General features: G+C 43.9%; 2 protein-coding genes across 2 annotated transcripts in view; one reads left to right on the top strand and one right to left on the bottom strand.

Moving 5' to 3' along the window:
• Positions 1–8,283, top strand: part of stk32a (serine/threonine kinase 32A) — a 44,875-nt gene extending 36,592 nt beyond the window's left edge. The window contains exons 12-13 of the mRNA XM_012827608.3: positions 5,718–5,782; positions 6,552–8,283. Coding sequence (XP_012683062.1) covers positions 5,718–5,782; positions 6,552–6,669 — 183 coding nt within the window. The 3' untranslated portion in view covers positions 6,670–8,283. The remainder of the gene's footprint in view (positions 1–5,717; positions 5,783–6,551) is intronic.
• A 5,780-nt stretch (positions 8,284–14,063) lies between these two features.
• dpysl3 (dihydropyrimidinase like 3) overlaps positions 14,064–19,987 on the bottom strand; it is a 27,195-nt gene continuing 21,271 nt past the window's right edge. Inside the window, exons 12-14 of the mRNA XM_031572151.2 lie at positions 19,943–19,987; positions 17,316–17,496; positions 14,064–16,190 (exon numbers count right to left, since the gene is read on the bottom strand). The exon at positions 19,943–19,987 is cut by the window's right edge and continues 135 nt beyond it. Of these exons, the coding sequence (XP_031428011.1) occupies positions 16,099–16,190; positions 17,316–17,496; positions 19,943–19,987 (318 nt within the window). The 3' untranslated portion in view covers positions 14,064–16,098. The remainder of the gene's footprint in view (positions 16,191–17,315; positions 17,497–19,942) is intronic.

Genomic DNA, 19,987 nt, shown 5'->3' with positions numbered 1-19,987 from the left:
GTGTGTGTTGTGTCGTCGTCGTCGTCGTCTCCCCCCCCCCCCCACTGAGTCTGGCTCTGGAGCTGACCCGGGCTCGGGCCACCCCTGGGCCACGCCTGCTCCAGCCTCAGCTGCAGTCGGGGGTAGCCATGGTGATGTTTGTTTTATGTATGCTCCACCAGCAGGAGCAGCAGCAGCAGCTGTCTCCTCTCTCCGCCACATCGGTTATATCCTCTCTGTAATTTCTCCACTGTCCAACGCCACAAGTGCATTTGCTCTTCTCAGTTGACATACATTAGCGTGGTATTATTTACACTCAAATATTTAGTGACTATTTATATCCGCCTCATTTTTCTGTCCTCTAATGTTTTAATACTGTCTAGTTTACGTAATATAGTAGCTGTAATAGTCATCCAAATATTGTGATAAACCTAAAGCCACCTCTGTACTCTTGAAGCCAAAGCGAGAGGTTAGCTAGCATATTGTCCTTTACGTGTGCTTGTCCTGAAGAGCTCAGAAGTTATTTCAGGGAAGACGACTTTAAATATAATTTCTGGATACACCTGGGTGTTTTTGCATATTAGTCTCACATTATGAGCCTCCAAACGAAATGACCTTAACCGCCATTGTCCTTAACCGCATTTCTGGGGGCATATTTGTCCTTTTTTAAGAGGGAAGACTGGGGCCGAGCAAGGAGGGTGTCCTACTTCTCTGCCTGCCCATTAGTAACCTGTCCTGTGCTCTAGACTTTCATGCTAAATCTGAAATTAGTGCTGTCCTCCATCTCTTAACCATTTCCATTCAACTACACTTAATAAGACAGAGGGAAAGAAAGGGAAAAGCAGAGGGATAGAGTGAAAATGAAAGAAAGAGAGAGAGAGAGTTTTTCGATGTACAAGCTTAATACACTTGTGGCATGCTTTGATAAAGTCTGTCGACGGCCGTGCATAGAGAAGGAGGATGTTGGCGACGTGCTCCACTTCTTAAATAAGCGCAGATCAATTTTGTATGAACAGCGCTGCAGTAATGTCTGGCTACGTCTGCTTGAGAATCATTATCAAAGCGCCACTCGCCTTCACCACCAGCTCCACTGCCTCTCAGGCTCTCCCCCTCTCTCTGTCTCTCTCTCTCTCTCTCCCTCTCTCTTTCCCTCACTCTCTCCCCCTTTATCTCTCTCTCTCTCTCCCTTTCCCTCTCTCTCTCTCTCTCCCTCTCTCCCCCTCTCTCTTTCTCTCACTCTCTCCCCCTCTCTCTGTCTCTCTCTCTCTCCCTCTCTCTCTCCCTCCCTCTCTCTCCCTCTCTTTCTCCCAGTAGAACTGAGAGTCTGTCCAGATAATTTAGATGGTGGAATTCTGGGAATATTTGTGTTATTTTGTCAAAATAATGGTCTCTAAGACTTTGGTTATGGTTGCAGTGAATCAAGAAGTGTAGCTCCGTCTCTACTGTTCCCTGGTTACAGAAGGAGCACAGCCTCTCCTCTCTGGGTAGCCAGGTATGTCTGTGTCGGCCGACTTCTACTGCCAGGTTGTGCTCACTCAGTCTGTATTTAGTTAAAGTTTTCCTCAGTTTTTTATCAGACACTGTGGTCAGGTAGTTTGCTACGGTGTACTGTCTGTTTAGTGATACATATGTTTCTAATTTGTTCTGGGATTTTGTTAGTTTTGCCCAGTGATCTCTATATTTTTCTTTTTCTTTCATAATGATTTGGTTGGGTCAGATTATCTGAGATCTTGAGTTTTGAGGCTGAGGTCGTCGTTGTGTAATGACCTGGGTGGGTGATGGTTCACCCAGCCTCAGGACAAGTAAGCAGAGGGGACTCCTTTGTGGGTTCAACTCCTGGCAGCATAGGGCTTTGTAGGAAAAGGAGAGTGGGTCACTTGTTTTAATATGATTCCAGAAATTTAGGGCTCGTTTTTGGATCTTTAATATTAGAGGGTATTGGCCTAATTCAGCTCTACATGCAGAGTTGGGAGCTTTTCTCTGCACTTGGAGGATACTCTTGCAGAACTGTGTATGTAGTATTTCAATTGCGTGTTTGTCCCATTTTGTCCAATCATGTTGAATTTGTGTACCCCACACCTCGCTGCCATATAGTGCAATTGGTTCAATGATAGATTGGAACATTTTTAGCCATGTTGTTACTGGTAGTTCAATTTGTATAGATTTTTTGATGGCATAGAAAGCCCTTTTTGCTTTGTCTCTCAATTCATTCACAGCCAAGTTAAAATTACCTGTATTTGACATTTTTTTGACCTAAATATGTATAATTTGTTGTTTCTTTAATAGGGTTGTTTCCCATTGTGAAAATAGTGTTGTCTCTCTGTGGCCTGGACCTTTTTTGAAAAATTAGTACATTTGTTTTGGTTTGATTTACTGTCAGGGCCCAGGTTTGACAGTATTTTGTTTTTGGTTGGATAATTGTCTTAGTTTTTTCCTCATTAATTTGCATTCTGAGTCAAACCATTTTTCTTGCTTTCCTTTTTTTGGGTTTGGTTTTTGTAAAGGTAAGCTCGATTGTTGTGCCACATAATGAAAGATATTGTTGATATGCTTTGTGGCTAGGTTTACTCCCACTTTACTGCTGGGATATGAATGGGCCAGGAAAGAATGTAGGTGTTCTTGGGTTTCATGGCTGCTCATAGCCTCCTGATATGCAGGTAGTCTGCTTTGCTCCCATCTATAGTTAGTTGTTATATTATATAATTGACTGGAGTTGGGGCGTGGTTGGTTAGAGTAGAGTCTTTTTAGGTACATTTTGATCTGGTTATGGTCTGAAAAGGGGGTTTGTTGCTTGACTGTGAATGCTCTGAGAGAGAATGGGTCCAAATCTTTTATTGCATAATCTACTGTGCTACTGCCAAGAGAGGAACTGTAAGTGTAGCGGCCAAAGGAGTCCCCTCTTAGTCGACCATTGGCTATGTATAGACTGAGGGATCGGCAGAGCTGCAGTAGTTCCTTCCCATTTCTATTTGTTATTTTGTCGTAATTATTCCTTAAGGGAAGAGTTAGGCTGGTGTTAGTTTTGTTATTCATGTATTTGTCTCCGTTTGTGCTAGTAGTGTCTGATTCTTCAGCTGTGCGGGCATTCAGATCACCAACGATTAGGATATTTCCCTGGGTTTGGAAGTGGCTGATGTCTCCCTCTAAGTCAGAAAAGGTTTGATCCTTAAAGTGGGGAGATTCAGCTGGAGGGATGTAGATTGCACAAATTAATATGTTTTGGGTATTGGAGGTCAGGTCTTTTTTTAACTTAAGCTATACATAATTATCACCTTCTTTAACTAGTTCAACAGAGTTTGTATATTTGGCTTTATACCATATGAGTACCATCTATCTCTCTCTCCCTTTCCCTCTATATCTCTCTCTCTCAGCCTCTGTCTCTCACTTTTCCTCTCAGCCTCTGTCTCTCTCTCTCTGCCTCTCATCTCTTCTTTCTTCTTATTTTCATCAATTACTAACCCTCAAGCATGAAAGGGGGTTTATTTCCTTTTTCTTTTCTTTTCCTCTCCTCAACCCCCCTCAGATTTCTACTGTACTTCTCTCCTCTGCTCGCTTTTTGTCCCTCTCTTTCAAACTATTTCTGTCCTCTATTTCTTCCATCTCTCCCTCTCTCTCTTTCTCTTTCTCTGTCTCACTCTCTCTCTGTCTCTTTCCTTTCATCCCACTCAGTCAATGCCTAACTAATTTGTCTGGGCCCTCTCCTTCCTTCCTCTCTCTCTCCCTCACTCTCTCTTCCCTCTCTCCCTCTCTCTTCCCTCTCTCCTTCCTCTCTCTCTCCCTCCCTCTGCTTCTGTGAGGCCTGTCTGCTATTGGCCTATTAATGGACAGAGGAATTAGCTCAATTCAATTTCAGATAATTCATTGGAAAATTGAACATTTGGGAGAACAAAACAAACATGCATGTCTCCACAGCTAACCCTTTGCTGCCTAACCTCCATAACTACTTTCTCTCTTTCCCTCTCTCTCTCATTCTCTCCATCTCTCTCTCCCTCTCCATCTATATCTGTCTCTCTTTCTCCCTCTGGACTGTTCTCTGTCTTTCTGTCTATATCACTCTCTTCTTGCCTTCCTCTCTCTGCCTGTCTTTGTCTTCCGGTCTATAACCTTCCCTCCCTCTCTCTCTCTCTCTCTCTCTCTCTCTCTCTCTCTCTATCTCACTCCACTGTTATCGATCTCTTTCTATCTCTCCCGCTTACTCTCCCATCACACACATTATGTACTTAATCAGCCATAGTTTCCATTTAATCATATTATATATATAACACTTGGCTATTAATGTATTGCTCTGTTTTCTCTGAGTAGAAGCCGGTCTTTACTATCTCCTCCTCTGCAGTGGCGTTAAGCCGGCTGCGATGAGCTCGCTGTAACCCTTGAGTGGCGTTAAGTAACACCTCAGGACAGTAAGCACAAAAAAAAAACGGGACGCGTGATGCGCAGATCCAATGACACCCAAAGTCATGACAGAGGGGTTTCTTTAAAAAGACAGGAGAGGAGAAGAGAGAAGAGGGAGAGAGGAGAGGAGAAGAGAAGAGAGGTGGGGAGAGGAGAGGAGAGGGAGTGGAGGCGATAGGAGAAGAAAGGGAGGGGAGAGAAGAGGAGAGGAACAGGAGAGGGGATGGAGAGGCAAGAGGAGAGGAAGGGGAGAGGAGAGGAGAGGGAGAGGAGGCAAGAGGAGAGGAAGAGGAGGCGAGGAAGGAGTCACCCAATTGGCCTGCCCTGGCCTCTGCTCTCAGTGCTGGTGATGGCTGTGACAGATCTGCTTTCCAGGAATTTGTTGATAGAAACATCACCCTCAAGGTGTTTTCAGTTTAACATGTCACTCTCTTTCCTCTCCTCCCTCTTCTTTCTTTCTTACTCTCTCCCTCTCTCTCTTTCTCTTTCTCTTCTTTTCTCTCTTCTTCTCCCTCTTCCAGGTTTTTATCTTTCCCCCTTTCCTCTTCATCACCCTGTAGAAATCTCTAGTCCATCATATCACTTTCTCTTCATTTTTCTCCCTCCCTGTCTGTTTTCCTATCCTTCACCTGTTTATCCCCCCCCCCCCCCCCCCCCCACACACACACCTCCCCCTCCTCGTCTTCCTGACTGACAGCAGCGCAGGTGTTCCACTAACCTCTCTAAGAGGGGGCTGGAGCCTGATGCTCAGTCTGGGGCTCTGCTGTCCTCCTCCTGCTGCTCAGGGCTAAGGTAGAGGCTGGTTCTGGTTCTGGCCCACATGTGGCCCAGATACGGCCCAGGGTTAGAGCGGGGGGCAGGGGCAGCAGTGATCAGCGCATCTGTGGCTTTGGTTGGTTGTGTGGGCAGGTGCCTCCTGCTCCTGTCACTTGGAGAACACACACAAACACGCACACACACACACACACACATACACGTAGAAGGCTCTACCACTGGCTGTTTTTGTATCTCATCAGAGACACACACACAGAGAGACACACAGGCACACAGGAGCCTGTGTCACTGTTTTTATGTTTGTTTGTTGTTTTGTTTAGGTTCTGAAATACTAAGATGACTCTTAAGCCTACTTCATTAAACTGTTTAGTTTGATTCAAAGAGCCACTACCTAGGTCAACTTGTTCGTACTGCAATAAGCTAAATAGATATGTGTGTGTGTGTGTGTGTGTGTGTGTGTGTGTGTGTGTGTGTGTGTGTGTGTGTGTGTGTTTGTGTGTGTGTGTGCGTGCGTGCGTGCGTGCGTGTGTGTTTCTCAGTGTCCGCTCACACGCTGCTCTTTGATTCCACAGAACGGGCAGCTCCAGCAGCGGCTGGATAACGTGGAGAGAGATTTCATCATCTTCAACAGGGAGAAGTGAGCGCTCTTTAACAGTCCTGCTTCACCATGTCAAATTAGCATCCCATGTTGTACTGCCATGTGAAATTAGCTATATGAAATTAGCATCCCATGTTGTACTGCCATGTGAAATTAGCTATATGAAATTAGCATCCCATGTTGTACTGCCATGTGAAATTAGCTATATGAAATTAGCATTCCATGTTGTACTGTCATGTGAAATTAGCTATATGAAATTAGCATCACATGTTGTACTGCCATGTGAAATTAGTATCCCATGTTGTACTGCCACGTGAAATTAGCATCCCATGCTGTACTGCCATGTGAAAGTAGCATCCCATTTTGTACTGCCATGTGAAATTAGCATCCCATGTTGTACTGCCATATGAAATTAGCTACATGAAGCTGACTAAGCCCTGTGCTGAAACACTACTGTGTTTAAAGGTTGCAGTGCTGCTAAGGGAGCCCAGTGTGGCCAAGCTGAGGAGCACACGCTTTGAAACGGGTCCAAGTAAATAAAATGCATCGGTTCCCAATTGACTTTCAATTGTTTTTTTCTCTCTTCTTTTCCTTCTTTCAACCACACTGATTTGGCATTCACATCTCCCCTCTTAAGCCTATTTCAGATTTACTTACACATCTTTTAAGCTTTTAGAACTGGCAGATTGCCTCGGACAAAAGTGTATGAATGGCTTGCCGTCAGATATCCAAGCTCTCCTTCTCTCTCTCTCTCTCTCTCTCTCCCTCTCTCTGACTCTATCTCTCTGTGTGTCCTGTTTCCAAACAGGCTGAAGAGAGCCAAGACGGACACTGAGGAGAGCGAGCTGCACATGAAGGAGAAGGCGGCCATCGAGGATGGACAGAACAACAACGTCGACCCCCCTGCGGCGTGCGTGTCTGGATAGTCTCCAGACCAGCAGGGGGAGCTGTTTTCTCTCGGGCTGGGCCACACCCTGTAGTTTGGCACATCTTTCCTCCTCCTCCCTAACCCCGTTGAGCACTCAACACACACACACACACACTTTTCTTTTCATATGGAGCGTCCCCACTAGAGACTCCACACACACACACACACACACATATGTCGTGAGGAGTGAAGAGACACTGATGTTGTGCGAGACCCTGGACTAGGGCACATCGAGCCTTTTACGTCCAACCTCTCTTTCCTCCTCTTCTTCTTCTGGATCAAGGGGCTGAGCCAGCTAGGACTAGTGTAGCGGTAGCCAGCGGGTACAGTGCTGTTCATTGAGGAAATTTCACCTCCTGACACCTTAAGAGCCATGCTAGCGACAGACGCTAGCGACAGACGCTAGCACCCATGGGTTTTAGCCCGAGATTGCAAGTTCGAGTCCGGCGCGGGACTGTCCTTGTCCACACAACAACACAGGTTACATTAGCATGCCAACGCCTCTCTCCTTGCCTATTTTTGCGTTCTGGAAATCAGCCTTCCCAGCAGCCTGACAACCATGGTTAATCCAGCCTGTGCATAAACACACACACACAGAGACACACACACAGACACACACAGACACACACAGACACACACACATCTGGCGCAGTAATCATTTGATGGGAAGATGAAAAGAGTTAAACCCTTGAGGAAGCGCCTGTGCAGCCATGGTGGTCTGTAAATACTGTGAACATTGTCTCCTGACATTCTCCCGCGGCCCCCCAGAAGACAGTCTACACCGGTGGCTGGGGACGAGATGAAGTGGACATGTGAGTGGTGTGTGTTCCAGAAAAGGAACACGTGAATTAATTCATGAAGTAATGGGCCTTAATGTGCCTCAAACCCTTATAGAAGCGGCTCACACACAGTTTCTACAGTTGAGTGTGTCTTTCTCTGTGTATGGTAATGTTTTACTACCCCAACCTTAGACAGATATAACCATGTCATAAACATGTCATTACAGATGGCATACATTGTCATAGTCCATGCCCAGTAGTATATCTCAGTCATGTTACCTATATTGGTCAAGACAACTTTTAGAAATAATATATGCTATTGTAGCTTAAAAGCTGTCATGTCACTTTCCGCGTCCCTGTCATCTCATTGGATATCAGCTGTTATCATGACCAATGACAGGATATGGTATCAGCTATGACATGTTTACAACAAGGTTATGTCACTTGTATGATAGTGCGTTCAAGTAAAGTATTGCTGACTTTTACATCTCTTGCATTTGACCCAAATGCAGACTCTGAGGGCTAGTTGCCGCCCTCCCCTCCCCTTTTGAGGTTTTCGTGTTGCCTTATGCCTCTGAAAGGCATGCAATATACTAACCCAGAGACTTAGTCACGTGCTGTCCATACACGCCCTGCAGTTACGTGCGCACTTTAGACAAGAGCTTTAGCATTGAGGCCACTGTAGTGCTTTATTCCACAGAAGGTAAGCTAGTAACCCAAGTCCATACATTGCCAGTCACTTTGTATTGAACTTGTTTATTTATGTACTTTATGTTTAAGGATCTTCAAAAGTGAATTCACTGAAGGAAATACATGTTAATTAGAGAAGAGTTTAAAAAAAAAAAAAAAGAAAAAAAGATGTATATCTGTTCTGTTCTGTTCACATTGCAGCGTGATGGTCAACTTCACAATGTAAAGTACTAGTCAGACGGATCTAGTGATGTTTTTCATGTGGAGCCTCCATGAGCAGAGGAAGTTTGAGGTTGCCTTTGTCTGTTTCCATGTGTGTGTGTGTGTGTGTGTGTGTGACTGTGTGTGACTGTGTGTCTTTGTGTGTGTGTTTGCGAGCATGCGTGTGTGTATGTGCGTGCGTGTGTTCATGATAGAGAGGGAGAGAGTGAGTGTGTGAGTGCGTGCGTGTGTGTGCGTGCGTATGTGTTTATGCATGTGTGCATGAGACCGAGAGAGACAGAGAAAGAGTGTGTGTACGTGCGTGCGTGCGTGTGTGTGTCTGTGAGCTGTGCAGCATTCTAATCAAGCTGTGCTGGTGTATCTGCTGTCTGACTGTGTCCTCACGCAAAGGTCAAAGGTCTCCTCAGTTCCTCTTCCTTCTCCTTGTGGAGGCTTGACGTAAACAAACACAAACACCACCGAATAAAGGTTTACACATATTTGTGTTCACAGGTGGCAGGTGATGAAACTTCAGTTGGACCCGCCATCATAAGACTGACATAACCATGTCATAAACATGTTATGTCAGATGCCATACTCTGTCATTTTTGCTACTCTGCCAGCAAATTGCCATGTGAATATACTGTTGGGGCATCTAGCAGTGTAAGAGCTGTCTTGATGGTGACTCCATTGACGTTACTGAGGACTCTTATCAGACATGAACTGACATGATGAAGTATGACAGCAGATAGCATCTATGGCATCTTGTGATGGATGGTTCAAGTGAAGTAGTGCCTATAATCTTTGGTTCATATTTGATGTTAGACAATCAGAAAGCATTAGGGTGTTATTATGCTACTAGTTCATAGAGAACATAACTTATGTCACTCTGACGTCTTACGTGTGGGTGTGATGTCAGTTGTGCAGAGAAGCATTTAAAACTTTCCTTGTGTCTTGCTGATGTCATCAGCTTTTCTTTGTGACCATGTTGTTCCCACTCAGTTTATGAAAGTGAAATGTGAAAGACATACTGTGGAGGGAATTTGGCTTTCCTGTCGACATCTAAGTTATTTCCAACCTTTTATCAAATGTGCTTCAAGAATGATGCAGCATTCTGAAACTGAAGAGGTTTTGCCTTCGGGCCAGCACACTGGAGAGAAACTCAAGGTCAAAAAAGGTGCATAACAGCAATGTTGTGAAATAAAAGGCATATAAAAGGAGAAGTGTCCTTAAAGCAATGCCTAAACAAATGACAAATGTCGAAATGCTGTGTTTTGACACTCACTGTGTAAATCACGAGATGTTTGTGTTGCTGTCTAAATAACTGTTTCTGTTCCTGTTTAGTTATGAAACACTGCCATCTAGTGGTCAGTGTGGGCTTTTCTGGTTTATGTTCAGGCAGTGTGCTTTACCACCAAGGGCAGAATCATTTCATCACTTGCCAGAGTTCTCGAGCGGGCCTGGATTTAGTACTGCTTTAAATGTTCTCTCAAAAATAAAATAAAATATTGTGTTTTCATAAATCTCTTTCACATTTATTTGTTTGTGGTCATGACAGGCTAATGTACCGGTTTACACTGCTTAGCCCTACATTCCCCAAGTTTGATTTACTGAGGAGGTTCCTGGTGCAGTATGATGTTGTGCAGCATCCCTCTCAAATCAGCACCCAACAGATCGAGTTCACAAAGTGTTTTTCCTGCAAAAATAGATCGATAAATTAACTTAAAAATAAAAAATAAATGATGACCATAATTATTCTCAGGCAATTTTACAACTTGTTTTTGAAGGAGTTGAATGCTTGGATGAAATGCCCTAATTATAGTTGGCCCAGCCACCCAGTGTTTGTGTGAGCGAGGCGAGGGCTGTGGAGACAGGAAGCCAGGATGTAGTCACCACCCTGTACATGTGGGTCTGGGCCTAATGTAGTCACCACCCTGTACATGTGGGTCTGGGCCTGATGATGTCACCACCCTGTACATGTGGGTCTGGGCCTATTCTGGTGAGCCACAAGTCAAAGGAAAAACAACATTGTTTTTTTTTCTTCTTCTTCTTCTTCTCTCCCGGGTTAAAACAGACTGGATCTCGTTTAGTAGAGCACCTTATTTGACTTATTATTTCAGTAAGGCCCCGGTGCGAACAACATAAATTAGATTTTCATGTCCAAAAGCCAATGTAACGTTCACAGCCTCCATTAATCCATCACAGAAAGATGTTGGTAACACTAAACATTTTTTAGGCCTTTTATGAACAAATTACAAATTAACATCAACGAACACCGACAAATCGATCAGCTAAGTTCATGTCTCTTTATTTGTCTCTTTGCGCTAACTATTTTATGATGTAAAGAGTCAATGTTTGCTGGTTGTTTATAGTGGGTCATCCAAATAAAGTGGGATCAATATGCTTAATGGGTATCCAGCCTTTTATAAATGAACCGTAAATCTGCTGTATGTAGCCATGAGGTGGGGCGGGGGGTCATATTATATATATGAATTATATATTACATATATTAATTATATATTATATACATTAATTATGAAAGACAAAAATTCCTTGTATCGTGTTCTAGTGCTTAAGTCTGTGATGGGTCCCAGGACCTAACATAAGACCCCCACACCCGGCCAGTATAGACAGACATAATCATAGTCATAATGACTGACTATCCAACGACTGCTAGTATAGACAGACATAATCATAGTCATAATGACTGACTATCCAACGACTGCTAGTATAGACAGACATAATCATAGTCATAATGACTGACTATCCAACGACTGCTAGTATAGACAGACATAATCATAGTCATAATGACTGACTATCCGACTGGGAGGGGAATATCTGTTTCTGAATCCAGGATCCAGAGGTAAAGTCTGAAACCTGCTGGAAAAAGCGATGCTGTTGTTCCCTGATCACGCTCCTTATTTTAATTCCATCTAGCTCGGTGTGTTTCAATCATTTTTCAACAACTCTGCATTTAGTTTACTCCTAAACTCAGGCTTTTGCTAAATAGTAATAAATGTGTGAATTGTTTGTAGCGAACATTGCTGACATAATACTTTCTTCTGAAATGGAATTAAAGAAGATAGTCATGTATATTTACAGTAATGTGATCATTGTCAGTGGTGTACAAGATAGTTTTATATCACCAATAAGTTGCCATGTTTACAAACATGTTTCTTCCTGCTCAACCAGTTTCAGATTTCAGTTATTTATAAGACTTTGTCATATCCAGTCTTGGACAAGAACTGACATTGCCCACAACTACCCTTTTACATCTTAAAATAGAAGTACAGAGCTTTGTGCTTCAATAGAGACCGTTTCCTGTCAGACAGCTGTGCCCAGTGCAACTAATCTGCATCAAAATCACATGGTGCACTCAGTATGGTGTGCCAACTACACCATATGTTATGAAATATTGTGTTGTATAAGACATTAATGCACAGTTTTGTCGAGTGACAGCTAATAGGGTATTTTGTGTGACATCATGCAACCCTATTACTAAGCCTGAATCCCATCAACACCAACACTAGTGATGGAGATCATTTGCAAACACTGTTAATTACTTAAGAATGTATGAATCATGTGCTTATGAAATGGCTTTTCTGCGTGTGTGTAACTTAGAATATTAGGTGCCACTTAGTCTGCATATGTACAAGAGCATGTTTAGACCAGAGGTGATAAGAAGGTTCGAACTGTGCTTCTTCAGACCTTGCAAAACTTCCATCCTTGCCTCGGACGTCAGAAATCCACCACGTGGTTATCTCTGCTGAACGCTAAACTTCTGTCTATATAAACCTTGTGCAATGTGTTTATCATTGCTTCACTTTCAGCCTTGTGCTGGTAGTGAGCCCGATTGCAATTGTTGTTTGTCTAATAAATATACTTATATGCAGCTCCGGAGTCCTGAGGTAACTAGGGTGAATTTTCACCTATCAACTAGCCTCTCAGCAGCGTCGTTCCACTCAGGCAAACACTATACAGCTGAAGGCAATTACATTGAAAACAATGAACAGCACTCTGGGGGCTGCTAGTGCATTGGAGCAGGCGTGTAGCCCTTGGGAAGTGAATCTAGGACTCTTGCAGGGTTTGCAGGAAATAAGATATTATGTCTGGAGATAAACACGCTGAGTCAGATAGGGAAGGATCACAGTCGGGTTGATTGGTGAAGCGAATGTTGTGTTTCAGGTCAAGCGTGATGAAAACATGTCAGAGGAGACGGGCCGGCCTCTGGTGCAGAAGGGAGAGGTGGACACAGGTCACAGAGAAGCACTGGCATAGACTTGAAGCAGCGTGTCTGCACCAGGAATTGATGTCCTTATTCAAAATCGTGCTGACATATCTCTATTGGTTTGGTCTCCGTGGGCCAATGACTCATTTTCCATGGTGGCTTTAAACAGCTGAATAGAGCACTAAATAATGTTTTACTGTTTGGTTTTGCTGCGTGAAAGAGGTTACCTATTGCACATCAAGGATCATTAAAATGTTTTACTACTTTCTAACACGCCATTCGTCTTTACCTTGGCTTACATTTAGTGGGCAGCAACCCCAGGCCTTTTGAAAGGAAGAATAAACTACAGTGACGGAGAGTGTCAGAGACACGGGACGGGAGAGGGCTCTAAATCATCACTTTAATGATGCAACGTAGGGTGTGTCCACTCCCAGAGCTGTGGGAACAACAGAAGCAGCTCATCATCGCTGGCAGATGTTGGAATCAGGACGTGGGCCAACTAGGTGCAGGATTTGGGCCAATAAGAAGCAGCATCGAGCAACGCTCCGCTTTCATGCCAAGGGCTTTTTTTGGGGGAACCAGACAGCTGACTGAAGAGGGCAGGTGATTATCCTCACCTCAGCACTGAGCACCACAGCAGTGAGGGGGCCAGCAGCAGGGGCCTGTAGCATCCTGTGAACAGCCTGGTGCCATTAGGCAAGTGAGTACAGGAGGGCCCAGACACAACACCTCAGCCTCAGGACCACCAGCAAGGCCACGCATGATGTTGTTCCGTGTTTTTGTGAACGTTGCCCCCTGGTGGCAGAGCTGTGGAGGGCGCTCAAGTGTCCCAACTCAAGACCAAAATAATGTCAAGGTATCCGAATCAACTGACACCAGCAGAACAGCCTGAACAGAGTGCAGTGATTCATTGCTTTCTCTGAAGGGATGCTTGGATTCCTCCTTATTCCTATTACCACATAGATGTGTGTGTCTATTTGCATACATATCTTACTCAGTGCTTCGAAAAGACGTTTGTGAAATGAATAATTTCAGTTTAGGGAAATACTTTGATCTCCTCCTGCTGGATAGTCATGTCGGTTAGACTGCCATGTTTGTGTTAAGATGAAACATTACAGACATGGACAGGTAAAGGCAGCATCTTGTGGCCTCCCAACAATAGGTGTACATGTGTAGAAGGACAAGGGGAAAGCAAAGATTACAGCTAAGTGCCTCATTACTGGGACAAGAATAGCAGGACATAATCGCACAGGTTTGTGTGTGAAGAGCTCTAACACTGCAAAGTTGGTCAAGGTCAGTTGTCCTAAGAGTATGGGGAATAGAATAGGGGTTTGCACACTCAGGTCGTACTGTGGCCTGGATGTCTTAAATAGCCATGTTCAGTACAGCAAACAGCCACCAGAGGCTTTAGAAGGGCCATGTCCAATGCAGTCACAATGGTTGATAAAATGATGAGGGGGAAAAAAAACAAGAAAGAGGACGTGACGAATAGCATTCAGTTGCAAATGATGTTTATTCAGGAACAATTCATACAACCACATCTCAGTTTGGGTTTCACCTGGCTTTTTTTCTGTTTCTTGATACAACTGTAAAAAAGAACATAAAACCTATAACAAAGATAGTCAACGAACATAAATAAAACAACTACTTGGTTTTGCTTGCTTTCACCTCATTCTGAATACCTTGTATTCCGTCCTTCCTCTGCTTTTGGTTGGGATCATAAAAAAATTAAACTTTTACCAAATTATAACAAATGCTAAGAACAACTTGTATGAGAGAGTTACAATAAGCCTTCATCAATGCTGTGTGTTGTTAACTAAAATGGCAGCTGATTAGAAGGAAGGACTATATCTCTTGGAACATCCTTTATAAGAGCTAAACACAGTTTTCATTGCCAGAGATAAAACACTGATTCTAGACCTGCCCCAACTATGAGACTCTGAAGGGACAGAGGAGAGATAGTACTTCTCTGTATGTCCGTGCATTCAGCGCATTCCAACCTGCTCCTACCTGCATTTATTTACATTTTTCAATGCCAGAGAAATGTAACCAAGTGCAATAAAAGTCCTCAAACAGGACGTATAATGGAGTATAGAATGGGGAAATGCCTGCTGAACGTCCCTTCAGACCTGTGTAATTGTGTCGAACATTTGTTTTTTTTTTGACAATAAAAACATGATATTGCCTGTTTAGTATGTTAGTGCCTCAGAGGTATGGGCCTCCTTACACGTGAAGGAGCTCATCACAAGAGATATTTCCAAAACCATATGTCAGAAAGTAAGGAAGAACGCAAGAAGCAATGCAGATTTGTTTGTTTGTTTTAAAATCAGCATAATGTGTATAGTTTCACAAGGCCTTAACTGTCAATTTTGAGGCCCGGGGCAATTTATCATTTATTCCTAAACTTGTTTAATCATTTCTTTCAGTTATTATGAGATCAGAATCACTTTTTTTTTTTCTCCAGGTAGTCAGTTATGATGTATGAAGCAACAGGCAGGAAAGCTTGACAAGCAACTGACCAAGATAGCACCTGGATCTGTTGCAGATCTGGCCCAGGTCTGGCCCAGGTCTGTCCCAGATCTGCTTCAGAGTTCAGGGTTCAGGGTTCAGGGTTCAGGGTTCAGAGTTCCCTGTTATCTGGGGATGAGGGGAGTGGGTCACAATCAGCGCGAGAGGGAAGAGCACTTGAACGGAAAAGAACACAAGGACCATTTTCAGCCAGCATGCTTCTTTTTTTTGCATGACTGCAAAACCAATACAACAGAGCTCTTTCACCTGGTCTCTTTTCTTTTTCTTCTTCATTTGTTTCGAACTCTTATCAATAATGTCTCATGAAATCAATCACTCCCGGGGCACAGTGACCCAAGGAAGGCTGCAACAACATCATACGAAAAGCTACGTTACATCTACCATACTCACATCGCCACCTACCAACAATGGATGGAATTGCATGTTTCAAATGCTAGGGATTATTAGCAGACTAGTAAACAAAAAGATGACATTAAAAACGTCTAATGGAACAAACCAAAGCCACATTCTGAAAACAGACGGTATTCCTTCTCCTACCATGCCAGTGTGTGTTCTGACTGATGGTTGGTTCTTTCTTTCTGGATACATTTGTTTTGTGTTTGTGTTTAACCACGTGGACGTGAGACTGTGTGTTAACGGATTTCCCTCTTTCATGCAATTAACCATTATCAGATCTTCAAGCTTCAAGTGTTGAAGTGGAGTCTCTTGTTGTGTACAGTTTGTGCGGTTTATACTGGGTAGTTGGTGCACCGATATCAATTACAAATTGACTGGTGTGGCAGATCTCAGGAGAAGTAATACTGTGCAGTTTAAAAGCTGGCGCAGGTACCATTCGTGACAGATAAGGCATGAGGAGTCAGTGTTTTGCTTGCCTTCAAAAAAAGAATTGTTGTTTTTTTTTATTTTTATTTTTTTTATTTTATTTATCCTAACAACCCCTCCCTCGTTCATTCTCTATTCAGAACTCGGTTGCCTTGCCCCTGCCGTGTGGGAATCCTCTTTAGCTCAGGGAGGTGATGTTGGACCTGCCACCAGGGGGCACTACGATGCGGCGTCCACCAGGACGAATGGGATTGTCGTCAGCAGGTGGCCCTGTGATCAGAAACACACATGCAGTTAGAGCTGTGTGTGTGTGTGTGTGTGTGTGTGTTTGTGTTTGTGTGTGTGCATTGTGTCTGTGTACATGTGTGTGTGTGTACTTATAGTTGAGGATAAGATGATTGATAAGATAAAAAACACTTCCAGCAGCAAGCACAGCCCAACCAGAGCTGGACAGCTTCCCCCTTAGGTCAACCTGGGCTTTGCCCTAACCCTCACCTTGGGATTAAATCCTTTTTAAAAGCAATAGGATTGGCAGGGGATTAGGCGGACATATTGAAAGCGGCCAGGGTTTAACAGCATTGTTTTGTCCTGTGCGCTCGCTAGTGCTGCGGCCATCACAGTGAGTCAGGGGCTTACAAAAGATGGAGGAGATTTGGAGTGTTTGTAAATACACTGAGGTTCTCTACGGCTTCCATCTGTATTTATCAGGGTGTGTGTACATGGGTCTGACAAACACAAACACACCTCTGGGTGTAGTGTCAGGTAGGGGAAGCAGATAAGTGAAAAAACACACAACACACTCAGAATAACTGCAGGGAGAGGGAACCTGGACACCACACCTCGGACCCACACAAATTGCTTACAATATACATGCTAAACAGGCTTATATTGGGTTCATTTGCAGTGTATTCTTACATATATACAAATATAAACATGTGGTTGTGTGAGAAATACTTCTGATTAGTGATGTCTGCTAGCATCAGTGAGCATCACACACTACACTTACTGTGGACCTTACAAGGACCAAAACATAAAGATAAAGAATCACAGGGATAGTCTGAGACAGAAGAACAGAAGAGATGGAGGAGACAGAAAAGACGGAGAAGAGAGAAGAGATGGAGGGGACAGAAAAGACAGGAGAAACAGAAAAGACAGGAGAGAGAAGAGACGGGAGAGACAGAAGAGATGGAGGAGAGAGAAGAGATAGAGGAGACAGAAGAAATGGAGGAGAGAGAAGAGATGGAGGAGACAGAAGAGATGGAGGAGACAGAAGAGATGGAGGAGACAGAAGAAATGGAGGAGAGAGAAGAGATGGAGGAGAGAGAAGAGATGGAGGAGACAGAAGAGACGGAGGGAGACAGAAGAGATGGAGGAGAGAGATGAAGCAGTACTCACCATGCTGCATCACTTGGCTGCTGGCTAAGCTGAAGCCGGAGTGGTGCAGGTTCCGCACAGGGATCTGTTTGGTGGGTGAGGTGCGGGCGGAGGAGGCCGGGGTGGCGCCGCGAGACATGGGGGTGAATTCAGCCACGGGCCCGTCGTACATGCCCCTGGGCACTGCCCGGATCACTGCCAGCTAAGGGGACAGGGAGGAACAGGGGGGAGAGGATGAGGTTTGAAGAGTTTGAACTGAACCCACACTGGGTTTGAAGACACAAGAGTCAACATTCGTCTGTTCATTCGTCTGTGTGTGTGTGTGTGTGTGTGTGTGTGTGTGTGTGTGTGTGTGTGTGTGTGTGTGTGTGTGTGTGTGTGAGTGTTAGTGTCAGTGTGAGAGAGAAAGAGAGTGTGTGTGTGTGTGTGTGTGTGTATGTGTGTGTGTGCGTGTGTGCATGTGTGTGTGTGTGTGTGTGTGTGTGTGTGTGTGTGTGTGTGTGTGTGTGTGGGTGTGTGTGTGTGCGCGTGTACACATATGTGCTTGTGAGAGCCTTAGACAGAAGAGGAGAGCAGGAGAGGCGTATCCTGATCACTGGTAAATGAGTTCCATGTCTGGAGCTGTTTGGAATTAGGCTGGTGTGTTTGTTTACAGCACTGTTTGTGCTCTGGTGAGAGAGCATATTTCACCCAATGTTTTGCTAGGAGAAGCGGTTCCAGATTCACACACACACACATCTGATCTCTGATTAAACAATGGGCCCTGTGAAAGAACGTTCTCTTATTATGATCTTAAAGCAACAATATCCAAGGCCGGCTAATCAAGCCATCACTGTCCAGGACGTTTCAAAACGTCCAATAATTAGGAAAGCATCTCTGTGGCTGTTAACACTGTCAGGGTTGGGTCACTATGAGGGCTGAGAAACTGGAATTATAAACACATCTTGCCGTTGCTAAGCACTTTTAACAGCAATGACAGAGGGTTAATCGCAAGCAGCCATCACATAAGGTCCCAGCCTATAGTTTAATGTTTTAATTAATATTTTTTTCTGTATCATTTGTATTATAGTTCAAGTAATTAAAGTGAAACACCAAACAGATCAGGGTATGATAAGATAACCTCTTTTGTTTATAGATCCAAGCTAAGAAGATAGCCTATTCAAAACAAACCTATTAAAATAGATAACCTCTGACCCCTGGCCAGACTGGAGATCAGAAGACTGACTGTACATGACCAACCCAACAGGCGTGTACCACCAGAACATTTCTTTCATGCCTGAGAGAACATTCTAGATATGACTAATGTGGTCGCCGTGGTCAGCGAGACGCACTCTCTTTGGACTGTTCCCACAAAGGAATGTAGGGCTGATTCTGTTCATCTAATTGCTTTTTTTGTACTAGACCCAACACTATCTCATATCCACAGATCATGTGACTGATTGATCGTTGGTATTTGAGTTTAGGAGTTCATTGGAAACAGTATAAACCCAGAATAATGTTCACTGTCAAGTATATGAAGACATCATTTGGGAAATAGGAAATATCTACATTACATTTGCACATATGAGGGCTTTTCACATATTTCAGATTAGTAAAAGAACAAAATAATTAGCTTGTTCCTATTGAAACACTTTTTTCCAATTGCAAAGTAAAAAGGACACATTGTATCCACAGATAAGGTACTTAAATCACTGTGAAAATATCTGGAACTCCCTGATATCTCGATTGTTGATCTACTTGTTTCTCCCTCTTGATGTCTTTTCTCTCTCTCTCTCTCTCTCTCTCTCTCTCCCTGTCTCTCTCTCTGTCTCTCTCTCTCTCTCTCTCTCTCTCTGTCTCTCTCTGTCTCTCTCTGTCTCTCTCTGTCTCTCTCTCTCTGTCTCTCTCTGTCTCTCTCTCGCACTGACATTCAGATGGTTCTCTCTTCAGTCTGATCACAGATAAGTCCACTTAATGCATACCATCTGATAGAGAGAACACACACACACACACACGGAGCAGTCCAGCCAAACAGAGGATAAGTTAGGTGAAGTCGTCATGAGAAGACACTGGACTGGACTGGGGGGTTGGGGGGGGGGGGGGGGGGGGGGGGGGGGTTGAGCAGCCCCCAGTGCCTTCAGCAGTCTGCCTCTCTGTCTGGCCACAGTCAGATCCTGATGGCTTATGTGTTGTGCTGCTGAAGGACTCGCTGGCCACTGCATAAACAGAAACAGCAGTGTGGGCCAGACGAGCTCACAGCGCCGCTCTTCAATGCAACAACTGCAGTACACTCTGGATAATGATGGATAATAATCCCAGGCAACATTTCAGACAACAGCGTTTGGCCATCAGATGCCGTCAGAGTGGAGAAGGGGCAAGTAGCATTAGTAACCTAGTTATAGGCTTATATTGGGTGGGTTTGCAGTGTATGCTTACTGTAATATATATATATATATGTATATATATATATATATATATATTTTATTTTATTTATGTATTTATTTATTTTTAGAGAAACAGGTCGAGGCATTCATTTTCATTCAGATTTGGTGAACTAACTGCTCCTCTACAAATAAGGGTGAACTATCAGTTCTTAGATGGGTGAGTGGAAATCTGACCAAGAGACCTCAGAGAGAGGAACTGTAACCCATCAAGGCGAAGACACACACCTGCTTCCTGGCCTTGACTCTCTTGTAGGCAAAGTCTGGGAAGGG

This window comes from Clupea harengus, chromosome 8 (genome assembly GCF_900700415.2).
Source record: "Clupea harengus chromosome 8, Ch_v2.0.2, whole genome shotgun sequence".
Taxonomy (NCBI): Eukaryota; Metazoa; Chordata; class Actinopteri; order Clupeiformes; family Clupeidae; genus Clupea; species Clupea harengus.
Note: the sequence above shows the minus strand (reverse complement) of the source record. Positions and strands in the feature narration are given on the sequence as shown.